The sequence below is a fragment of the Temnothorax curvispinosus genome, unplaced genomic scaffold (assembly GCF_003070985.1).
Source record: "Temnothorax curvispinosus isolate PA1 unplaced genomic scaffold, ASM307098v1 QBEX01016800.1, whole genome shotgun sequence".
NCBI classification, from domain to species: Eukaryota; Metazoa; Arthropoda; class Insecta; order Hymenoptera; family Formicidae; genus Temnothorax; species Temnothorax curvispinosus.
In genome coordinates this window covers 1,223,209-1,242,478 of record NW_020226580.1, presented here as the reverse complement: position 1 = coordinate 1,242,478, position 19,270 = coordinate 1,223,209, and the positions used below count along the sequence as shown (strand labels likewise).

Sequence of the window (19,270 nt, the reverse complement as noted above, 5' to 3'; positions counted from 1 at the left end):
CGAGTATCGAGTTGCTTGATGGTGTATATGCATATATATTTAATATATCAATATAGCTTATTGTAAGTTTTTATTGATTTACTTTTATGAAGTTTTACTTTTTCATTCATTACTGTCTCATTTTTATCTTTAATACGATGACGTGGAAAATACATATATTATATAAATATAAAACTGATACGATGCCCCGAACGTTTGTCCTATGTCTATACAATCAGTACTTGAAGCGTCATTTAAAAAGCAGCATTTTATTTCAATACATTTAGAGGTTCTCCATTCAACTTCCGTATTAGTTTAATCATTAAATTAAATTAATTCTCAATTAATACAGACGAAGTATTATAAATATTAGACATCACCGATTTTGCATCGCGACGTGAAAAACTCGTTTCGTCAATTATGCCACGCGGGCGATGCGCTTCCTTATGCGTCTCGTGCGCATCGTTTGCGTGCGTACGATTCGAGATGCGGGCACGTGCGCCCGCGCGTATACATACACGCGTGGAACGCTGTATCCTGTTCCGCGGGGCTCGCTACAACGCGCGTCACGCTCGTCACAATGGTGCTAATCTATTTAATCTGACTAACAACAAACTTATCTCGTGACTCACTCGCCGCGATGGATTCGCGCGCCATTGCTCCGATCGCTTGCCATACGTCCATGGCACTCTGTGTGTATGTTAGGTGCGAATGCCGATGGATTTTTCCGGCAGATCAATGACTGGTTATACGGACTCGTGGAAATATCCCTTCGACGGGACTCGCTCTTTGCCTTGACCGCATACATGACGCCGTTAATCTCAGGTCAGAACGTTATCAGTGATAACGAGCGCGAGTTCGTTTCCTTATCTCGTGATACTTTTGAAGTTTAAACCTTATACTTTTTTATACCTGAACAAGTTGATGATTTTATAATTATAATGATTTTCCCCATTTTTTGACATTAATTTATGACAGAATTTTTTCCCTAAGCACAGCGTAATTTTGAGTAAATATCTTCTTTATTCTTGAATTTTACAATGTGTAAAAACGGACTGGCAAAAATTTTGAAGATATATGGAAGTACAGGGAATTGTTAAAGTAATGATAGCGTGTATGTAATCCTTCAAAGACGAAACGTGACACTTAATGATCTACGATGGAGAATGAAATTGAAGTTTACATTTGTGTATCGCACGATAAATAAATGTAATATATTTGTACTTTGTAACATATAGCGTAGAGCACGATAAGTCGACAGTAACGGAAAAGTTCTGCATATAGTTCTTTAAATTCCGGGATTACATCGCGAGAACGTTATCAGTCGTGGAAAAGCAGCTTTATGCATCAAAGTCTTAAGTACGTCATATAAGGAATTAAATTCACGAGCGGGAGGAAGACACGGGGTGGGGGAAGTGCGGGGAGGCGAGGCGACGCGTAGAGATAAGGGAAGAAACAGAGGCAGGCGCGTTACGTATATACGTTTCATATCAAAATATATTTGTGCATAGACAAGAAGACAACCGTGACAGGTAATTTTATACCCTAACGTCATACGTCAGTCATACACCCAAGGCACATGTGCGTAACGTCTCTCTCGCATTCACACTAGTTGCATGCGGTCGTACGTTTTCCCTCGCAAATAATTAAATCGCTCGCAAGTAACGTGCGCGCATGCACGTTAACGATATGCGCGACCGCACGGTGCACACCGGCTGCTGACTGTTGTCGCTGGCATCGGATTTTTGCGTTACGAGCTGACATCGCGAAGATGAAACCTGCTTAATGCGACTGAGCGCTTGTATCGACCATTCACGTATGATTCCTCCGACTCTTCCGCTCGAATATCTCGGTTTCACTCTCGTCGCTAATAAAATAAAATATGCAATTACAACAATTCGTCTCTCCTGACGCATTCGCGCACGCGATGTCACATATACACGTGTACGCACGTTATACGGGCTTACACACGCACGCATGTATACAATCCGCTCGATTCCCCAGTCTTTCCGGCGGTTTCTCTCTCTCTCTTTCTCTCTCTCTCTCTCATGCTCTCTTTCTCTCTCCCTCTTTCTCTCCCTCTCTTTCTCTCTCTGATTCTCTTCTAACAAAATATATTAGCTTTTTATGTACATACATCTCAAATATAATAATAATAAAATTAATTAGAACTATAATACAAGAGCGTGGATAAAGTGCTCGGCTGTGTTGGCTTGGCCATGCTTCGTCGAATACAACGAGTACGGGCAGCGAATACGTATCGAGAGAAGATGGATGTCTCATTGATGCACGATTGTTGATGCGAGCCACGTTGATATAGATCACCGTGTTTCGATATGACTCTTTTTTTTAGGTACTTGGTAATTGGAGAGTGATAACCTAAGTTCATTAATTTAACATTATCTAAGAACCGAATCCTAAATACAGCGCCGTGTATACGTGTCTTTCGCGTTGGAGATGCGTTAGGTGTACGTGTGTCCGTGTATCGTTTACGTGTAGTACGAAACATAATATACAACTAAAGTGAGGATTCTCTCGCGTGAATCGCATCGAGATACGATTTGTTCGTAATGTTCGGGGCTTGCCTACGCGTCGCGATCTTTCGTGCCCACCGACGCGACGGGGACTCGACGGCCTCGAAATCGATGGATCACCCAGTCTTACTTATTTAGTTCATGAGTGCTAAGAGGGAAGAAGACATTATTAAGTAAGTAAGGAAGTAAGGTACCAAGAAGAAATAACGCAAATGACGAAAAAAAGATGAAAGAGAAAAATTGGACTGTCTTTTTCGCATCCTTCGTCGGATTCTCGACATTATCTCGGGAGATCGCGACACGATGGCTTGCTTGCGGATCACGCGATTGATTCCTCACGTCATTTATTGTTTTTATTTATCGACGTTCGCGTCCCTTTCGCGTTTTTTTTTCAGCGTCCAAACGGCACTCCGGAGCAAAGGGCTGCTCGTGTACCGCGGGCAGTTGCACTTCTCTTTCAACGAAATGTTAAGTTCTTACGTGAACCACGCCGACGTTTCTCGGTCGTCGTAAGCTCGCGTAGAGTAGCTTGCTCTTCTCGCTCGCCCTCCTACGCGATTCGTCGACTCCCTCCTTCTTCCTCCCACGCTCGCGCCTTCACGGCGCTCTCGACGCAACGACGACGACGCACGCACGCATGCACGTGCGTTCGCCTCGCGCGCCGCTCCGAGCCGAGTGAGATATAAAGGACGACGTAGAAGCCGAAAGGAGGAGGAAAATGAGAGATAGAAAAAGATGAGAATGAGCAAGCGAGAGGGAAACGGGGAGAACGAAAGACGGCTTCTCCTCGGAGATGTACATACGCGATGTTGCGGGGAGACGCGGGAGGAAGCGGAAGACGCGACTAACTTCGTCTCACAATCGGAGCGACTTGATAGCCCAGGGACGCGAGTCAACGACAATGTCGTCGGAAGACGGTGTCATCTCGAATTGCGCGGCAATGTCTGTGCTGCACTGCTGCTGCTGCTGCTGCTCCTGCTGCTGCTGCTACATGGGTCCACACGCGTGCTGCTGGAACTGGTCGAGATGCCTGGAGATCTCGCGGTGCAGTTGCTCAGGTACGACGCCGACGTTGATGCCGGTGTTGAAGAGCGACCTGAGCACGTTGAGCTCCTCGTTGAGGATTTCGATCTTTTTCTTCAGTTGATCGTTGTCTTTCACCAGCAGCTTGACCTTCTCCTCGGTCTCGCGCGATCGCACCTTCGCCTTCTCGCGGCTCTTCCTCACGGCGATGTTATTCCTCTCCCGCCGTCGTCTGTACTCGTCGCTCGCCTTGTCGATGGCCTTGGTCTGCTTCCTGGCGACGTTCGCGGCGTTGTGATGCTGATGGGCCATTACCGGCCCCTTCATGGGGTTACCCCGTGGCGGTGGCTGATGGACCGGCGCGCCTGGATGACCGGCCGATATCGTGGACGGCGTCAAGGTGGTGAAGGTCTGGCCACCGTTAGCGAACGGGTTGTTCGTCACCGGGCTGTAACCGGCGGGCGGATACTGAGGGCAGTGGCGTCTGTAGTCCGTCGGATCCAACGGTTCTTCCTTGATACTGGGCGACTCCGAACTCGAGCTGTTACTGTCGCTGCAACTGTTGCTGCTCTGATGGTAGGTCGCGCCGCTGTGCACCGGCTGCGGCATGTAGGCGAGTGTCGTGCGCGGATAGCCGCCCGTCCTGACGTGCTTCATGGCGCTATTGGTACCGAGCATGTCCAGCAAACCCTCGCCGAACTGGTTGTCGTCGATCAGGTTTTGGAGATCCAGCGAAATCTCGGGGGCATTGAGATCGGTAAGCTCGCCGGCGGCGGCGCAATGCTCGGCGTATTGCTGATGCAAGCTCGCCTTGCTGCCGGAGACCTGCTTCACCACCGCGCTGTTCTGCTGCTGCTGATGATTGTGATTGTGGTTGATCTGCAGCGCGGAATTGTTATTGTTCGTCGCGGCGTTATTGTTGTTCTGATTGCTGGTGTTGTTGTTGAGCACCTGGGACTTCTTCAGATCAGCCGTACCCTGGGCCTGTGCCTGATGGGCCGCCGAATCGTACATGACTGGTGATGCCATCGCTCACGCGCACATCACAGATGGGAATCCTTTCGCGACTTCACCGCGACCACCTGTACCAATCCGCGTCCGTTTGTGCGTAGAAACCGTCGATCTGCGCGTTGTCGTTCTCGCCTCGCTCTGTGTGCTTCTATTACTAACTATCTCCCTCTCCTTCGGCCGTCGTAGCGCGTAACTACGTCGTCCAAGACGAGCCGGCAGGAGATGAGGAGAGAGTACTCTTCGGTATCTATCGCCGTCACACCGCCACCGTCATGGATAACAAACGGATCTCGTTTTCTCGAAGGCGCGCGTCGCGGTTTTTGACACTGTTCCAAATACTTACTCAATGGTCCCCCCGGATTATATATTCCGAGATCCCGAGGACGCGACGGTCACACGTTTTTCGTCCAGTGGACGTTATTTCAACTTTCGTCGTCCGCTCCGCGTCAACGCGGCTTACTCACGCCCACGCGCACAGTCGGTTACGTCTCCGTGCGATCTTGGCCCACTCGGAGTACACACGGAAGGAGACCGCTACGTGAAGCTCGGGAGTAAAGGGGAGAACTCGATGCGGCAGCAACAAACCCACTCGAGAGTTGGCGCGCGACTGAGCGCCTCGGCGGCATGTCGCAAGCTTTCAATGTGGCGCGCCTCATTGCGCTTGCGCCCGCGACGTCGCGCTTCCCTCCGCTCATTCCGCTCCGTGCTCTCGCCTCCTCTCGCGAGCGGTCCTCTCGCGGAGGGACCGACCGCGGAGCGTCCACCGCGCTCCTCCTCCCGCCGCACCGCCGCGGCGCTCGCTCACGAGTTAGCTGTAGCTCCCACTTCTCCGATCCTCCGGTCCCCCGGCTCCTTGTCCTCCTCCGGGCCCCGTTTTCTCTCTCTTTCTCTCTTTCTCACTCTTTCTCACTCTCGCTTTTCCTGTCCGTTATCCGCGCACGCCTCTCTCTCTCTTTCTCTCGCTCCTCTCCGGTTTCCATCCTTTTCCCACATTTCCCTCTCCGTTTCCGACGCATTTCGGCTTTCGGCCGTCTTTTTTTCCCCTTCACTCCCGCGGTTCCCTCGAGCGGCGTGTCTTTTTTTTCCTCTCTTTTCTTCGTTTTCTCGCCATCCCTCATGTCCTGACACACTGCGGTCGGTCCCGTCACGGCTCTGTGCGGCGGAAAAAGTTTTCCGACGCTTGATTCTTGCGGCGACGCGACGCGACGCCGCGCCGCGTGCGTACGATAGGCGGCCTTCCTTTTATTCGCGATGGGTGCGCGGATTTTCCCGCTCGAACAATTAGCTGTCGTGGGTCATCAGCTCGTTCATCAGGTCATTTGGGATGTCAGTCGCTGTATGAATTGTCCAAACCGATAATAATCGAATTTAAATTAGACATTAAAATTCCGGATATACGAGACCATCATGTATATCTAATTGCCATTCATGAACTTTCGTTAACTTAAGTTAATATTTTATTTTTTATATTTACTTAATGCAGCCATGCATCACGCGTCGCGAAATAACGACTTTGTATATGTCACGTGGCGCCTATCACGACGCTCGGTATTTATTTTTGAGAGCACCCTGTTGCCCACAAGAAAGTGTCATCGTTTACACGATATTGCGCAATCGGCAGTAATCAATTCAAAATCTTCTGCCGTTATAATTGCTCGCTTGTCGAGATTTTTTAGAGATTTTGAGAAATGATTTTCGTTATCGTTACAAGTAGCTTTAAATTGCTTAAAATACATCTGAACGAGGTATGCAAATATCCGAGAATTATTGAATAGCAATGATAAAATAAGTTCCTAAAAGATTATATGATTGTAGACTGTTAATAAAGTTTTAATCAAGATTTATGATGAGACAATAACGTGCTCTTCATCATAAATCTTGATTAAAACTTTAGCTAACAGTCCAGTGCTTCACTTCAAATTAGATCAGTAAACGATTATTTCGACCATATCTCTCCATTTTCCGGGATTTTATTATTTTAGATTAGAACAAGTTTTATTTCCTTATTTATGTTTTAACGTTCATTAGCTGCTTATCACTCTGCCCGACTCTGCCCGTAGCTTCAAAACGTTTATCCTCGTTTTCCTAGAACTTTCCATATTTATTTTTAATATTTATCCTCTTTCAGTTTTATTATTAGATCACTAACAGATCAGCATATAATCTGACGAATAATTTGTGCAGGAAGGAGTTCCGGTGGGATTTTCCGCGCGAGATGTGTCGCGATCGAGCCCGACGAATAGTTTCGCGTCCTCACGAATAGACGAATCATTGTTGCGTCATGTTTTGATTGTTTATCAACGCAGATTTTTTTATCTTAACATCGTGCGCGCAGCGTAGTTAGGCGTGCGTTGATCTACGTCTACGAACCAGCGCACGCTGACGTATATTAATCGCTCGGATTGTGAACGACGAGTTTCTGCATATCAGTGACTCGCTTGCGTCGATAATCTTGGCGCTATCGAGGCATGGGGAAAAAAAAATCCCAGAAGCGACTTTTGCGCGCAATTGACACACCGAGATCGCATTAATTAACATCCTCTCGCGGAATCACTAATTAAGCGCTTTACGCGCTCTAATTCATGTTATATATATGTATCATTAAGCGTATTATGTAATGGTGGGTGATGAAACGGAAATAAGAAACCTGTAAACGATAAGTACGTTATCTTCTATCCCTTCCTCTCTTTTCAATTTTTTACATATATTTTGTTCTGTGCCCAATTTCTCCTCTTTCTAAGTGAAAACAATCCTGGTTCTGTATATATATCTCTTTTTTGACATAAGGAAGTATCGAATTAATTTAATATAATTTAATTTCCGATAAATATATCATTTTAATAATTAATTATGAATATTATAGTATGCTTTTTGAAAAGTAATTTGCACCACCACATACTTTGTTACGTATTATATGATTCGTTAATTGTATCTTTCTTGCAAGCTATATAATCTGTTACTGCTAGCATTAAAATATTATAATTTATTCCAATTTATCATTTTAACAATTTATAGGATTTAAATTTATAGGATCAAAGAGAGCCTATAAAACCTACAAGTTTATAAATATTTTCTATAAATTTATAAATAGATGTTATCTTTTCGCATATCGGAAATTAATTAAATAATAAACGAATTTTAAGTATAATAATAATAACAATATCGCTGTCAAATAAAAAAGCGTGTATAAAAATCACTTTCTTAAACGCTGGTTAAAGTCAACCAATTTTTTGCTCCTTTGCAGTTTTGCCTCCACAAAGGGAAAGAGAATCGACCAAGTCTCATTTAATTTTAAGATTCTTTTTTGTGAAATTGTAAGAAATCAGCACGAAACGCTTACCGATCGTTCGAAGTTTGTGAAGTCAGCTCGCAAGTCAATCGGCTCGCTAGCGTAACGCCATGCGCCCGCAAACAGGATCGGTCGTGCCATCTGTTAGCACGTCCACGAGGCAACTTCGGTCGGTATCGCGTATACGCGGGGGGGGGGGGGGGGGCCGACCGACCGCCGCCGGAAAGACTCGAGTCCAGCCGAATTTTCCTCGCCGTGATATTAGCCACAACAAAAAATTCGTGGTGGTCGCGCAAAAAGTTTTTGGCGTTACGTTATATATTTTTCGCTCCCGTTCCTCCTGTGCGGCGCAAAGGGTGCTGGTTCGTCAGCCACGTCGTCGTCTCGTCCAGGATTCGGCGGCCCGTCGACGGCGCGAAGTAAGGAGAGAGAGAGCAAAGCGCGTGCACGCCGTGTTGCGCGAGAGGATCGTCGTCGTCGTCCCTCGCGGCATCTCTCGCGCGTTCGATCCCGCCTGGCCCCCCCTCGTGTTTTGCGGATCGTGTGTTGTGTGTGTCGGAGACACCCGTGTGCGCCTCTCTTGACGCGAGACCACCCGACGGACGTGTGCACGCGTTTGGCCATGTTGTGACGACGACGACGACGATCCGGAGTAAACCCGGTACATCCGTCACGGCGCACGGCCGTACGCGCTAATTCGCTCGTCGCCGAGACGATTACGCTCCGCTCCGCTCCGCTTCGCGGGCCGACTCCGCGTTACCGTTGCCTCGCTCTCGCCGTGGCATCCTTCGAGGCTTAACCTACAAAGAGTCCCGACTCTCCGCCCGCGCGCTCCCGCGAACTTCGTCCTCTCGTCGAAACTCCGCGTTTATTGTGACGTAATTGGTGCAGGTTCTTTCGCGAGCGTCGCTGTATTTTTTATTTACTTCCGGTAACCCACGATCTTTTTCTTGATCTTTTTGTTCTTGTTTTATTCTTATTTCATGTTTCCTGATTTCCACTGAATTTATTGCGCGAATGTACGTGAACATGTAGGCAGCTTAGGCAGCACCGATTTGTTTTGCTAAGTTGACTGATGTCCCATTTGTAATGTTGCTTGCAGACTGCACAATCACGCAAGAGTTATAGGGCAATTCCAGCATTCACAATGGCGGGAGAGCAACAACAGTTTTTTCTCAAGTGGAATGACTTCCAGTCGAACATGGTGTCGTCGTTCAAACACCTGCGAGATGAGAAAAGCTTCACGGATGTGACATTGGCTTGCGATGGTCAGACTTGCAAAGCGCATAAAATGGTCCTGTCCGCCTGTAGTCCTTACTTCAAATCTTTATTAGAGGTAACGCATTAATAGTGATATTACCATTGCCCGATGTCGCTAGTGTGATCGATAGACTTTGTCTAATTAAACTAATTATATTTTCCTTCTTGACAGGAAAATCCGTCCAAACATCCAATTATAATTCTAAAGGACGTTGCGTACAGCCATCTACAAGCCATTCTAGAATTCATGTATGCAGGTGAGGTAAACGTTTCGCAAGATCAGCTGCCAGCATTTCTCAAAACAGCAGACCGGCTTAAAGTTAAAGGACTGGCTGAAGCTCCCGGTGCCATTAAGAGAGAAGGTTAAAGATACGCACATAAATACGGTATGCTTTAAATTTTTGCTTCTTTAACTCTAGATGAATTTGACAAAATATTCCTTATATAGATACAATTTTCTTATTTCTAAATCTATTACTTTATTGCGACATTTACTTTATAAGTATGTTTGGTGATTTCATCTTTTAATAGGATATTTATATATATTAGATAAAAGAAAAAGAAATCATTCAATAAATGCAGTATTTCTTTAGTAACATTATTGATTTCGGCGTTGCCGCATGAGAGTTCATTGGTCAGTTATTGATTGTGCAAAAATCTATTTATATTCTTGGAGCGAATAATACATATATGCATATGTAACTTTTGATTTACACGCTGCCACGTGCGCGTTGAACGTACATAATAAGAGCTAACAATTTCGATAAATACAATTCCACAATTTATCAACATATCATTTTTTATGCATAGTATAAGAATTTTTTATTTAAAAATGCAAATAGGGCAAAAATGTGAATTTTCCTTTGCAGGTATTTGAAAAGTGTGTGGACTGAAAGAACAGTGTAATAATGTAAAGTGATTGAGTAAAACACATACCACACAACATAAACACACGACACAACATACATTATAAATATATAGAGACATATGTATAAAAAAAAAGTTGAAACACTGCGTGTGCACAACTCAGTGTCCTTCGGTTCATGACTTGGATCAACACGCGGTGACGATGTAAAATAATGCCTTTTTCTTATTCTCAGTTAATGTTAACGGTTGTATTGATAGTATGTACACATACATGCAAGTAGAGAAATGATGTTGATGTTTGTCTTGAACCCATTACGCCATATTGTGGCAACAATAACAACAACATTGATTATTTTTTTAAAACGAATCATCGCGAATAAGTGGGTCGCGATAGTTTACAATGCATGCTGACCGGGGCAGTCTTGGTGGATCAAGTTGGAAATGTTGACAACATCTGTTACAACGCCCGTTTTTTTTTTTAAGCCGATCTACCTGACTCATAGCACTCCCCTATCGATTCTATTTAGTGGATCTATTCACGAAGTAGCATTTATTTGTTGCGTGTCAGCTATGACGTAATTCATTTGTACATGTCAAAATATGAAAATCTCTTTTTCTACAAATATCTATGCTATTTTCATTATCAATTTTCGCAAGTTATATCAGGGATGTGATTATGGAGATTTCTCTTTAGGAAATCGATCCTACAGGGCATTAACGATCTTGTATCGTACTAAATTACGTGCAAAATGCTAAGTAAATGATAATGATAATTAACGAAAGTATTTCGTTGAACCTCAATCGAAAAGTTCGGCTTCTGTCGTGGATAGATTTGCGAAACCCCCGGCAAATCATTTGAAGAATGTCAAATCAAGTTTACTGGAAGTAGTAACGTGCGCGTTTATACATCCTTCTCTTTTGTCAATTTTGCGATATTGGAATACTGCTCTTTTGCATTCATGTGAAATGTAAAAAAAAAAAAATAGAATGAAAAGGAAGGAAATACGAGATTAGGAAAGAAATTGTAATACCATAATCAATCCCGTACAAGTTACCTCTTCTAGTGAACATGATTTTTACTTAACCAAATACTGCCAGTATTTGTACCGGCGTATTCACAATATTACCGATATAGACCAAATTTATTTATGATAATAATATATTAAGGGTTGAATGTCTTAAATTGAGGGAAGGTTATTGTAATATAAGCGAAGTAAATTTTTGTAAAGTCGGAGCGCACAGTTCCTTTTCCCTCCCGAACAATCAGGACGCTCGGAAAAGTCTAGGAAGAAAGTCAGGAAACATTGTCGAGTCAGGGATACAAAAATTGATTTTACAAACGCCGTGTTTTTCCTCTATAATCAAGTATTTTACTATTATTATAGAGAATTCACTGTTTTATTACTTTTAAACTTTACTTTACTACAATACAAGTTTTCGTCAATTGCGTTCATCGTTAGATAAGTCCGCGCTCGTAATTCCTGACTTTGCTGTCTCTTAATTACATATTAAGAAATTCTCCAGTGTTTCGTGAGTTTTTCCTTGTGAAATTAATCGTCCTTGTGCCTAATATGAATTTATTCCAATTTTAATTTGGATTATATAACGAATTAGCACGAGTGAACTTTTACGGACACTGAATGCCGACTTAGGATCGTATCGACATTACGTATCGATCAGTCATATACCGCAGAATGTTACGAACCCTAGAGCAATCGTTTCCTACCGATTTTGCTTCGGATGTTTCTGTGAATTATACGTGAGACCGACCTGATCGTACTTACGATTGTAAGAATAATCCACCAAAAAGAACTCGTCGTTCATAAAAATGCTTTGAACTCCACGCGATAAAGTCCAGATCTTGTTATGGAACTTGACTTTGTATCAAAGTAAATGGCTTCCATACAAATTTCAACGATGCCTGATAAGTTCTGATAATTAACGGGACCATTCTCGTGCAAGCGGCATTAAAGCGAAATTTGTGATGTAATAGTTTGCATATATTTGGCATCTTTTCGGAATGAGGGTTCAATTGTTCAAGCTTTTTTCAACATAAGAAGGCTTCATCATCTTTCGCGATCATCCGATAGCAATATCGCGTAATAGGTACCCGATCTTCAGTCTCAGTATTTAAAGCAGCGTTAAAAGCGTCGAAATGGATGGGTTTAGTTCCTACAATGATATGTTTACCGGGCATTTGGTGGCTGAATGTGAATAATAATACCATGTACATTTGCTATGCTGTAAATTTGGGATACAATTATTGTAGAATAGAAAATCTCATAGAAGTGACCGTTCGCGCTAAATTCACGAAATCATTTACGTCATATATGTATCCTTTTTCGTTACGTTTCTCGCTTTATCTCCGACTTCCATACATTGCACTTTTCGTATTCACAACTCCAAGTTCACGATTCCAAATCGATTAGTTTGCACAAGTTAGCCGGATAAATCTCTCTTCCCTCCCTCCCTCCCTTCCTTTCTCCGTTATCCCTGCCATTCTAGCTGAAATTCGAAACCCTCCTTATTAACGTTACTTTTGCTATTATATGACTCGATGATGATTATGATATGATGTTGAGATATAAAATAAATTATGTAAATATACCATTTTTTGGCATAACTGTCTTTATTGCTCCTTCTTACGGATCTCTGTTCCTTGATCTTCCTTAAAACCATTCTAGTGTATTAACTGCTATTATAAACAAACATTGCATACAAAATATTTATCGCAAAATTATGTTCTTCATTGTACATTATATGTAATTTGTTCCGCATAAAACTGCATAATACATTTGTAATCATATAAGCAGAGTGTGATATAAAGTATAAAAATACGTATATATGTGAATATATATATACATATATGTGATTAATTTATACTTAAAAAAGTTGAATATATACTAAAAAAGTTGAACATTCACATAAGATCCTATATGAGGTAGTAGCGATCAGAGCTTGATTTGATCAGTTTTTTTATTTCCTGACTTGCTTCTTCATCATCACAAACACGTTGAGTGGAAGTAACTTAATTAGTTACTACTTGATGTATCGTCCACCTTGTTTCTGCTTATTTTCCAGGGTAGGCATTTCGTTTTTGTTTACTTTTCAGATGAATCTATGAAAAAAAAATTAAAAATGTAATGTTAAAACGATGGATTTAGTAACAAGTAGTGTTCCATTCTTACATGGCGGTGTGAAATTAAAGACTGGATATCTCGGTGCAAAGGGTTCGTTGGCACCATGCACGTAATTTGACTCGTCTTCGTCTTTGATGCTATCCGCTCTTTGCATACATTCTTCGTACGATGGTGGTGCTAGATAGAGATAATAATTTCTTAAAATTTATTCTTTAAAGAATTCTTACAACTGTAGGTCAAATTTCTATGATAAGTCTTACAAAAATTATATTTCAATTTTTTTTTACTCTATAACAAAAATATCATTGGAAATATTTTCTCTTTGGCTCCGAGTTACTGTACTTCTAATTGACACAGTAAAATAAAATCGATATTCAATTACATGGTATACGATAAAGCCGATGTATACAAATATGTATTTTCAAGATTGAATATAAAATTTCTAAAGTAATTATTTACAAAATAACAAAAATACTCACGTATGTCCCACGGGTTAGTCGACGTGCTGGGTTGATTTGGAGAGATAAAACCTATTGCCGCAGGATAGGGCACGTTTGGTGGTGCGTAGTCTGGAGACGCGGGCATCGGCGGTGGTGGATCATAATCGGGTATTATAGGAGCTGTAGGCTGCACGGTTTGCATATAGGATGCAGATGTAATAGTAGATTGTAATGGAATTGTTCCGATCAAGATCGGGTAAACCTTGACGATGCTGCAATGCCTGTCGTAAGAATTGGACCGATTTCTTAAATCACTAACCAATACGATTTTCCATATATTGCGGAACATTTATTGCAAGCAATTACAAAATAATTTTTAAGAATTTTAAGAATTTTAATTGAAAAAGCGAAATATTAACTGATTATAATATATGTACAATTGCATGCATGAATTAAGCATTTTATTTTATTACTATTTGGGTATACATACGCTCCAGAGACGTGAATTGTAACGCGCAAGGAATATTTCTGATCTATTATACTGCAACATTCCAACTGGGATGGCGGTATCGGCGGAACCTGTAATCGTGAGGTAATGTCGGCTTGTTGGCCGAATGGTCCCACACTTTTCTCGGCTTTTACGACCGCCTTATCCGTCTTGGTCGTATTATACGGTGATTTCGCGTGGAATTCTAATGACTTCGTGAACAGAAATTAAAAAGTAAAAATTAAAATTATTATATCGATTGAAATTAATTTGTTACGCTATAGTTACGCGCTTATACCTACCCGTTCCAGTTTAACGCAGATCTTCGTCACATTGACACTGCTAGTATTATATAGGTTGACCATAGTCTCTATCGATTGTCCCGGGACGAACCCCGTCGTCGGTATTCTAATACGTACCTTCATCGAACCCAAGTTGAAACAACAGAAACAACAAAAACTCTCCATCACATCTTCATCTACGCTGACCTAATAAAAGACAAATTATTCGATTTTAATGACGTCGGGCGATATCTTCATTTTGGAGTTCGATGTTATTTTTTCGTAATAGAGAGGCAAAACAAAACATGGATCTTTGCTTAGCGATTTCACTTACACACTGATGACTGCGAGAGTTCAAATCGTAAGATGAGACCACGGTAAACGCAATTTTGCTCTCGTGATCGAATCTCCATGGTCTGTCGATGACGGCCTTCATCGTGTACCGGATGTGACCGTTCGTATGTTCGAAGCTGCATGGTATATTATATGGCAGTGAGAAATTAAAAGAATATCTATGAAACCCCGCTGGCATCTGTACCTCTCCATTGCCTGAAATGCAATGATATCTCGTCTATTTAATAAATCAAGAAGTTCCATCTAATCGATTTCAGCAACTAATAGTTGATCGAGCAATCATATTCAATTATTTTATTGTAATATTCTTTTACAGGTACTTTTTAAATTTTTAGGTAGCTAATCTATTTCTAATAGATTAATATTGTGAGTGTTACCTGCTGCACTTCCCAATAAGTAATAAGTCAGGTTAAAATACTGTTCGCTTGCTCGGAAATGATCAACGTGGGTGTGACTGCGTCCTTGGGAATCCTTGGTAGTCCTTCTTCTCTCCCAGCTAACATTAGCTTCTCCCTTTATTGACAATTTCAGTGCTGCGAACAGAGAAATATCGGTGTCCTTATTTTTATATATTTTTTATTAGTAGTAAAATGTGATATATTGAAAAGTAATGTAATCTATTTCTCTTTTTGTTTTTATTTATTTATCTTCTCACGATTATTATTGAAAGAAATAATATTTGATTATCTATTCTCTTTTTTACATTTAAAAGAAGCAAGATAATTAACAATAAAAATAAAATAGACTTAAATAACTCTAGACAATTTCCGAAAAATGATATATGATTTCGAAATCCTGGAACATATATATTCATATTCTTTTTAAAAGAAAATTTCGGCTGGAGTAAAAGAAAAGTTCTGCTAATTTTTTAAATACTAAATTAGTATACAGACAAGGTATACAGGAAAGGCTTGCGCATTAGTGACAATGCTTTACCTCATACGAAGTTCAATGTCGTTTCAAACGTATCAATAATACTCGCATGTGGTATGGACGCGTGTTGCATAACTAGTTACAGCTGATGCGTAAAAATAGTCGCGAAAAAAACAGTAGAGCTCGAGCTAGAGCGTTTCGCATATTATTGCTCCAAAGTTACGTCGTTCTTTTTCGGCGCTCCAACAGATCGCAGCCACGCGAAAATCGTCTTCCGATAAATTATTTTTAGGTTGTTTACAACTTTGGAAATGTATATTGCAAAATGCACGTTCAAGTAGGTATACTTAATTAAAGCATCTAAAAACGCGTAGGTGTGAGGATTAAATTTTATAAACTTGTTATATATATATATATATATATATAAATAAATACTGATATATATACATACATATATTCACGAACGGTAACAGAAAGTATTCTATATATGTATACTTTCTGTTACCGCGTTCGTGAATATATGTATGTATATATATCAGTATTTGTAACAGAAAGTATTTGAAAAATATTTTCCAGCATATACTCCAATATTATTATTCGTCACGTAATGTACGATGCGTTTTGATAATTATATGACTTCGTTCAAAAAGTGCACACGGGACTGAGATAACTTCAGTGAATCTTTGTTTGCTTACTATCAGGACGTCGTTCTCTGATAACACGAATCAATAATTGAGCTGTCTGTCTATCTAACTGACATTTCTTTCATTCGCATCGGTTTCATTCATTCAGTTTAGTTAATTTATTTTTATAAAGTGGTTGGACAGAAGAGAAATTTCATAATGTTGTCAATAATATTGAAGCACAGGTCAGAAAGCGTGAGCATTTGATGTGTCACGTTTCGTCCATGTGGTCTCGGCGTTTGTTTCCGATTTCCGAGTGATGTCATACCGAGTTTGATAAAGACGTTTTTATGGCTGACGGGTCCCGCATAGGAATTTTACAGGGACAATTAGCACATTCGAGCGACCAACGAAAGAGAACATCATCTCCGATAGTTTATTTCTTTTGTTATAAAAATAAGAAATACCGAGGTGGCATATTTGTTGTCAAATCGCAAATATATCGACATAGAAACTATTTCTACGAATACACGTGATATTTAATTAACTACATCTTATTGCTATAACTGCATTGTAATTTAGAAATTTCTGCATTTGTCACTTTTCGTTACGATTAGCAATTTTCATTTATTGTCAGAATAATTTGATTCGTTTATTTCTATTCTTTTTGTTTACCAAATTGCAAGATTTCGAGCCTTTTAAATCTGTTTATGTCATGACACTAATTAATATTTGTCTTTATTACTTTATTTAATGATCTTCAATCGAACTCGTCGGTTTCTGCGGTTTTCTTCTATCCGGAATCGATATTCAGAAGAAGTAATTCGTTCATCACGAGCGATTTAAATTTCTCCGTGTGCTTGCGCCTTCTTTTCACGGCCCTAGTTTCTCGCACTGACACGCATTTTTACGCACGTGTACATACGCGCACATATACTTGGGGAACGCGCTTGCTGGCGCCCGACGTTCTTTCTTGTCGCGGCGTCGCTGGCATCTGGCATCATCGGCGGCGCGATCGCTCGATACTGCGAGCTGCGAGCCGCGTCTGTCAGCACTGCCAGCGGTGCCAGCCACGTGCTGGACGCTTATTTACCTCGGATTGTCTTCTCCCTGGCTAGGTCGACGATGACGTCGCCGGTGACGATATCGCCGGGCGCGTAAGTAGCGCCCGGCCGGTCGAACTCGATGCGAAAAGTCCTGAGCGACGGCATTTGTGGAATGTGATGAGAGCTCGGCTTTGTATCAAGCAGGATCGAGGTCGGGCGATCGACGCGATCCGAAGTGGGGAACACGACTGGATACAACCGGTCCGACGGGACGTCCGTCGACCGCGAATCCTCTCACGACTTTGGTATCGCGTGGTCTGACTCGCTAGACGCTAGGCCGACGACGCCAACAGGCGTCGAGAGTCGTGGGCGGTTGGTTCGTATCAGCACCCCACTGTGAACGTCATCGGGGTGCGTGCAATGTATCCCTTATGATAGTTCGGTGGTGGTGGGAGTCTTCTTCTCCCTGGGTCTTCGTCGTAAGGAGGAAATGTGCGGACGAGAGATTGATGACGTTATTAGAAATTAGAGGACAATCGTTCATCATTGGAATAATGAGGAGCACAAATAGTATATCGTGATATTATTTTAATGATCGAAGAAAGTAGCTCTGACGAGTGAAAGAATATTCTATGTATAAAAGAAAACATCGCTTCTACGAATTTGAAGAAAGGGTAATTTGTATTCGAATGATTGGACGAGAGATAAACAAGATGTATATTCTGAATCTACTGTGAGAAATTTTGATAGACTTTAACCGCAATTTTTATATTTATTTAATATTGAAACACGCGATGAAATTTCTTCAAAACAGCTGAGTCATTTAATAGTACTACTCCACGCGTAAGAAATTAGTTTCTAAATTATTAAAAGCATGAGTCACATTGTTCAGAGCGTAACTATGCACATTACATTTGTGACGTCGCTAGATAAAAATATAATTCTTCGAAATGACGACGGGGGATTGCGAGAAACCAATTAGGTACTGTTGCATGATGTGTAACAATATACGTCATTGTTCTTTTTTTACATCATAGTTTTATCGTTATCGTTTTGACATAATAACGAGAAGATTATCAATCGTCGAAGACTGTCTAAATCAGATTGTCAATAAACTGTTATGACAACGGATAATTGAACCACAGGACTGAGACTAATTTAATGCATTACGCGCATTCGCGCCCGCTCCCATTGGGAGCGGATTGCTGCCGCGAGTGATGTATTTTTATTTCTTGTCGGACCGTCATGAGAACGCGCTACTTTCAAATGAGATATTTTCGTCATCCGTCAGACCTACTAAATAGTCAATCGATGTTACGTGGGATTGCATCGCGTGTTGAACATTTCTATGCGAGTTTATTAAGCCACGGTTGCGGACTGTGCCGCAATTGCTGTGCAATGGCTCTGCGATTGCTCGTTTTCGGCGATTGATTGTCAAATAAGGGTAAGTGATTAGCGCGATATATCGTCAGGTAATGAATTCTTCTATACGCGTAACGCGAATTACTCCAACACAAGATTAACGTGCATCAATAAATGTCTCGTTGAATTCGCATTGTAAGCATTCGCTATCTGGTGGCCTCTGACACAACTATTAAGTTTTCATACTCGTATGATACTACGCTGACGGTGCTAAGTTAGACAGTGTAAAATCAATTTCTTCTTAGAACCGTACCACTTCTTATACGATATATACAGAAATATTGTACGTTCTCTACGAAAAATAAAAATTGAAAAATTATGAGAATTTTTTTCAGTCTTTGCAGTTTTTATTTTTCAAAATGTTTTTTTTTCTCGATTACAAATCAACAAATCACGGTTTAAATTAGAAATAATTAAAAACGATAGTAATCATTTTTGATTCGATGTTGTCAACTTAGACGACTTTCCTATTTCTCAGGAGGATCTGCAAGTATTGATAACACATGCCGATAGAAATCATATAAGACTTAATTAGTATAATCATCTTACAATTAGTTACCTTACTTGAAATATTTGAAGACTGGATATTTAGGCGCAAAGGGTTCGTTAACACCATGCACGTATATAGAGTCCTTCGGATC

General features: G+C 41.4%; 3 protein-coding genes across 6 annotated transcripts; 1 reads left to right on the top strand and 2 right to left on the bottom strand.

Moving 5' to 3' along the window:
- Positions 1–2,784: 2,784 nt before the first annotated feature.
- On the bottom strand, positions 2,785–5,206 carry LOC112466990 (CCAAT/enhancer-binding protein). The gene has a single exon (XM_025035392.1). The coding sequence runs from the start codon at positions 4,563–4,565 to the stop codon at positions 3,501–3,503; it is 1,065 nt and encodes a 354-aa protein (XP_024891160.1). The 5' UTR covers positions 4,566–5,206; the 3' UTR covers positions 2,785–3,500.
- Positions 5,207–8,072: 2,866 nt separating this feature from the next.
- LOC112466987 (longitudinals lacking protein-like) lies at positions 8,073–12,573 on the top strand. Of its 4 annotated transcripts, none has more exons than XM_025035380.1 (4): positions 8,073–8,255; positions 8,939–9,172; positions 9,269–9,482; positions 9,966–12,573. In XM_025035380.1, exons 2-3 carry the CDS (start codon positions 8,984–8,986, stop codon positions 9,461–9,463), a joined length of 384 nt encoding a protein of 127 aa, XP_024891148.1. In that variant the 5' UTR covers positions 8,073–8,255; positions 8,939–8,983; the 3' UTR covers positions 9,464–9,482; positions 9,966–12,573. The 4 variants fall into 4 exon arrangements, with proteins under 4 accessions (XP_024891148.1, XP_024891149.1, XP_024891150.1 ...); XM_025035381.1 differs by lacking the exon at positions 8,073–8,255 and adding an exon at positions 8,296–8,497; XM_025035382.1 differs by lacking the exon at positions 8,073–8,255 and adding an exon at positions 8,524–8,767.
- A 28-nt stretch (positions 12,574–12,601) lies between these two features.
- LOC112466986 (arrestin domain-containing protein 17-like) lies at positions 12,602–18,924 on the bottom strand. The gene is made up of 8 exons (XM_025035379.1): positions 17,255–18,924; positions 15,043–15,198; positions 14,646–14,860; positions 14,333–14,518; positions 14,034–14,242; positions 13,583–13,824; positions 13,152–13,280; positions 12,602–13,081 (listed from the first exon to the last, which is right to left on the bottom strand). Exons 1-8 carry the CDS (start codon positions 17,370–17,372, stop codon positions 13,065–13,067), a joined length of 1,272 nt encoding a protein of 423 aa, XP_024891147.1. The 5' UTR covers positions 17,373–18,924; the 3' UTR covers positions 12,602–13,064.
- Positions 18,925–19,270: the final 346 nt, after the last annotated feature.

Coding starts and splice junctions, on each gene's coding strand:
- LOC112466990 (XM_025035392.1), bottom strand. CDS start 4,565: ATGGCATCACCAGTCATGTACGATTCGGCGGCCCATCAGGCACAGGCC.
- LOC112466987 (XM_025035380.1), top strand. CDS start 8,984: ATGGCGGGAGAGCAACAACAGTTTTTTCTCAAGTGGAATGACTTCCAG. Junction 9,173..9,268: donor ACTTCAAATCTTTATTAGAG/GTAACGCATTAA, acceptor CCTTCTTGACAG/GAAAATCCGTCCAAACATCC.
- LOC112466986 (XM_025035379.1), bottom strand. CDS start 17,372: ATGCCGTCGCTCAGGACTTTTCGCATCGAGTTCGACCGGCCGGGCGCT. Junction 14,519..14,645: donor ACTCTCGCAGTCATCAGTGT/GTAAGTGAAATC, acceptor GTCTTTTATTAG/GTCAGCGTAGATGAAGATGT. Junction 13,281..13,582: donor GACTAACCCGTGGGACATAC/GTGAGTATTTTT, acceptor ATCTCTATCTAG/CACCACCATCGTACGAAGAA.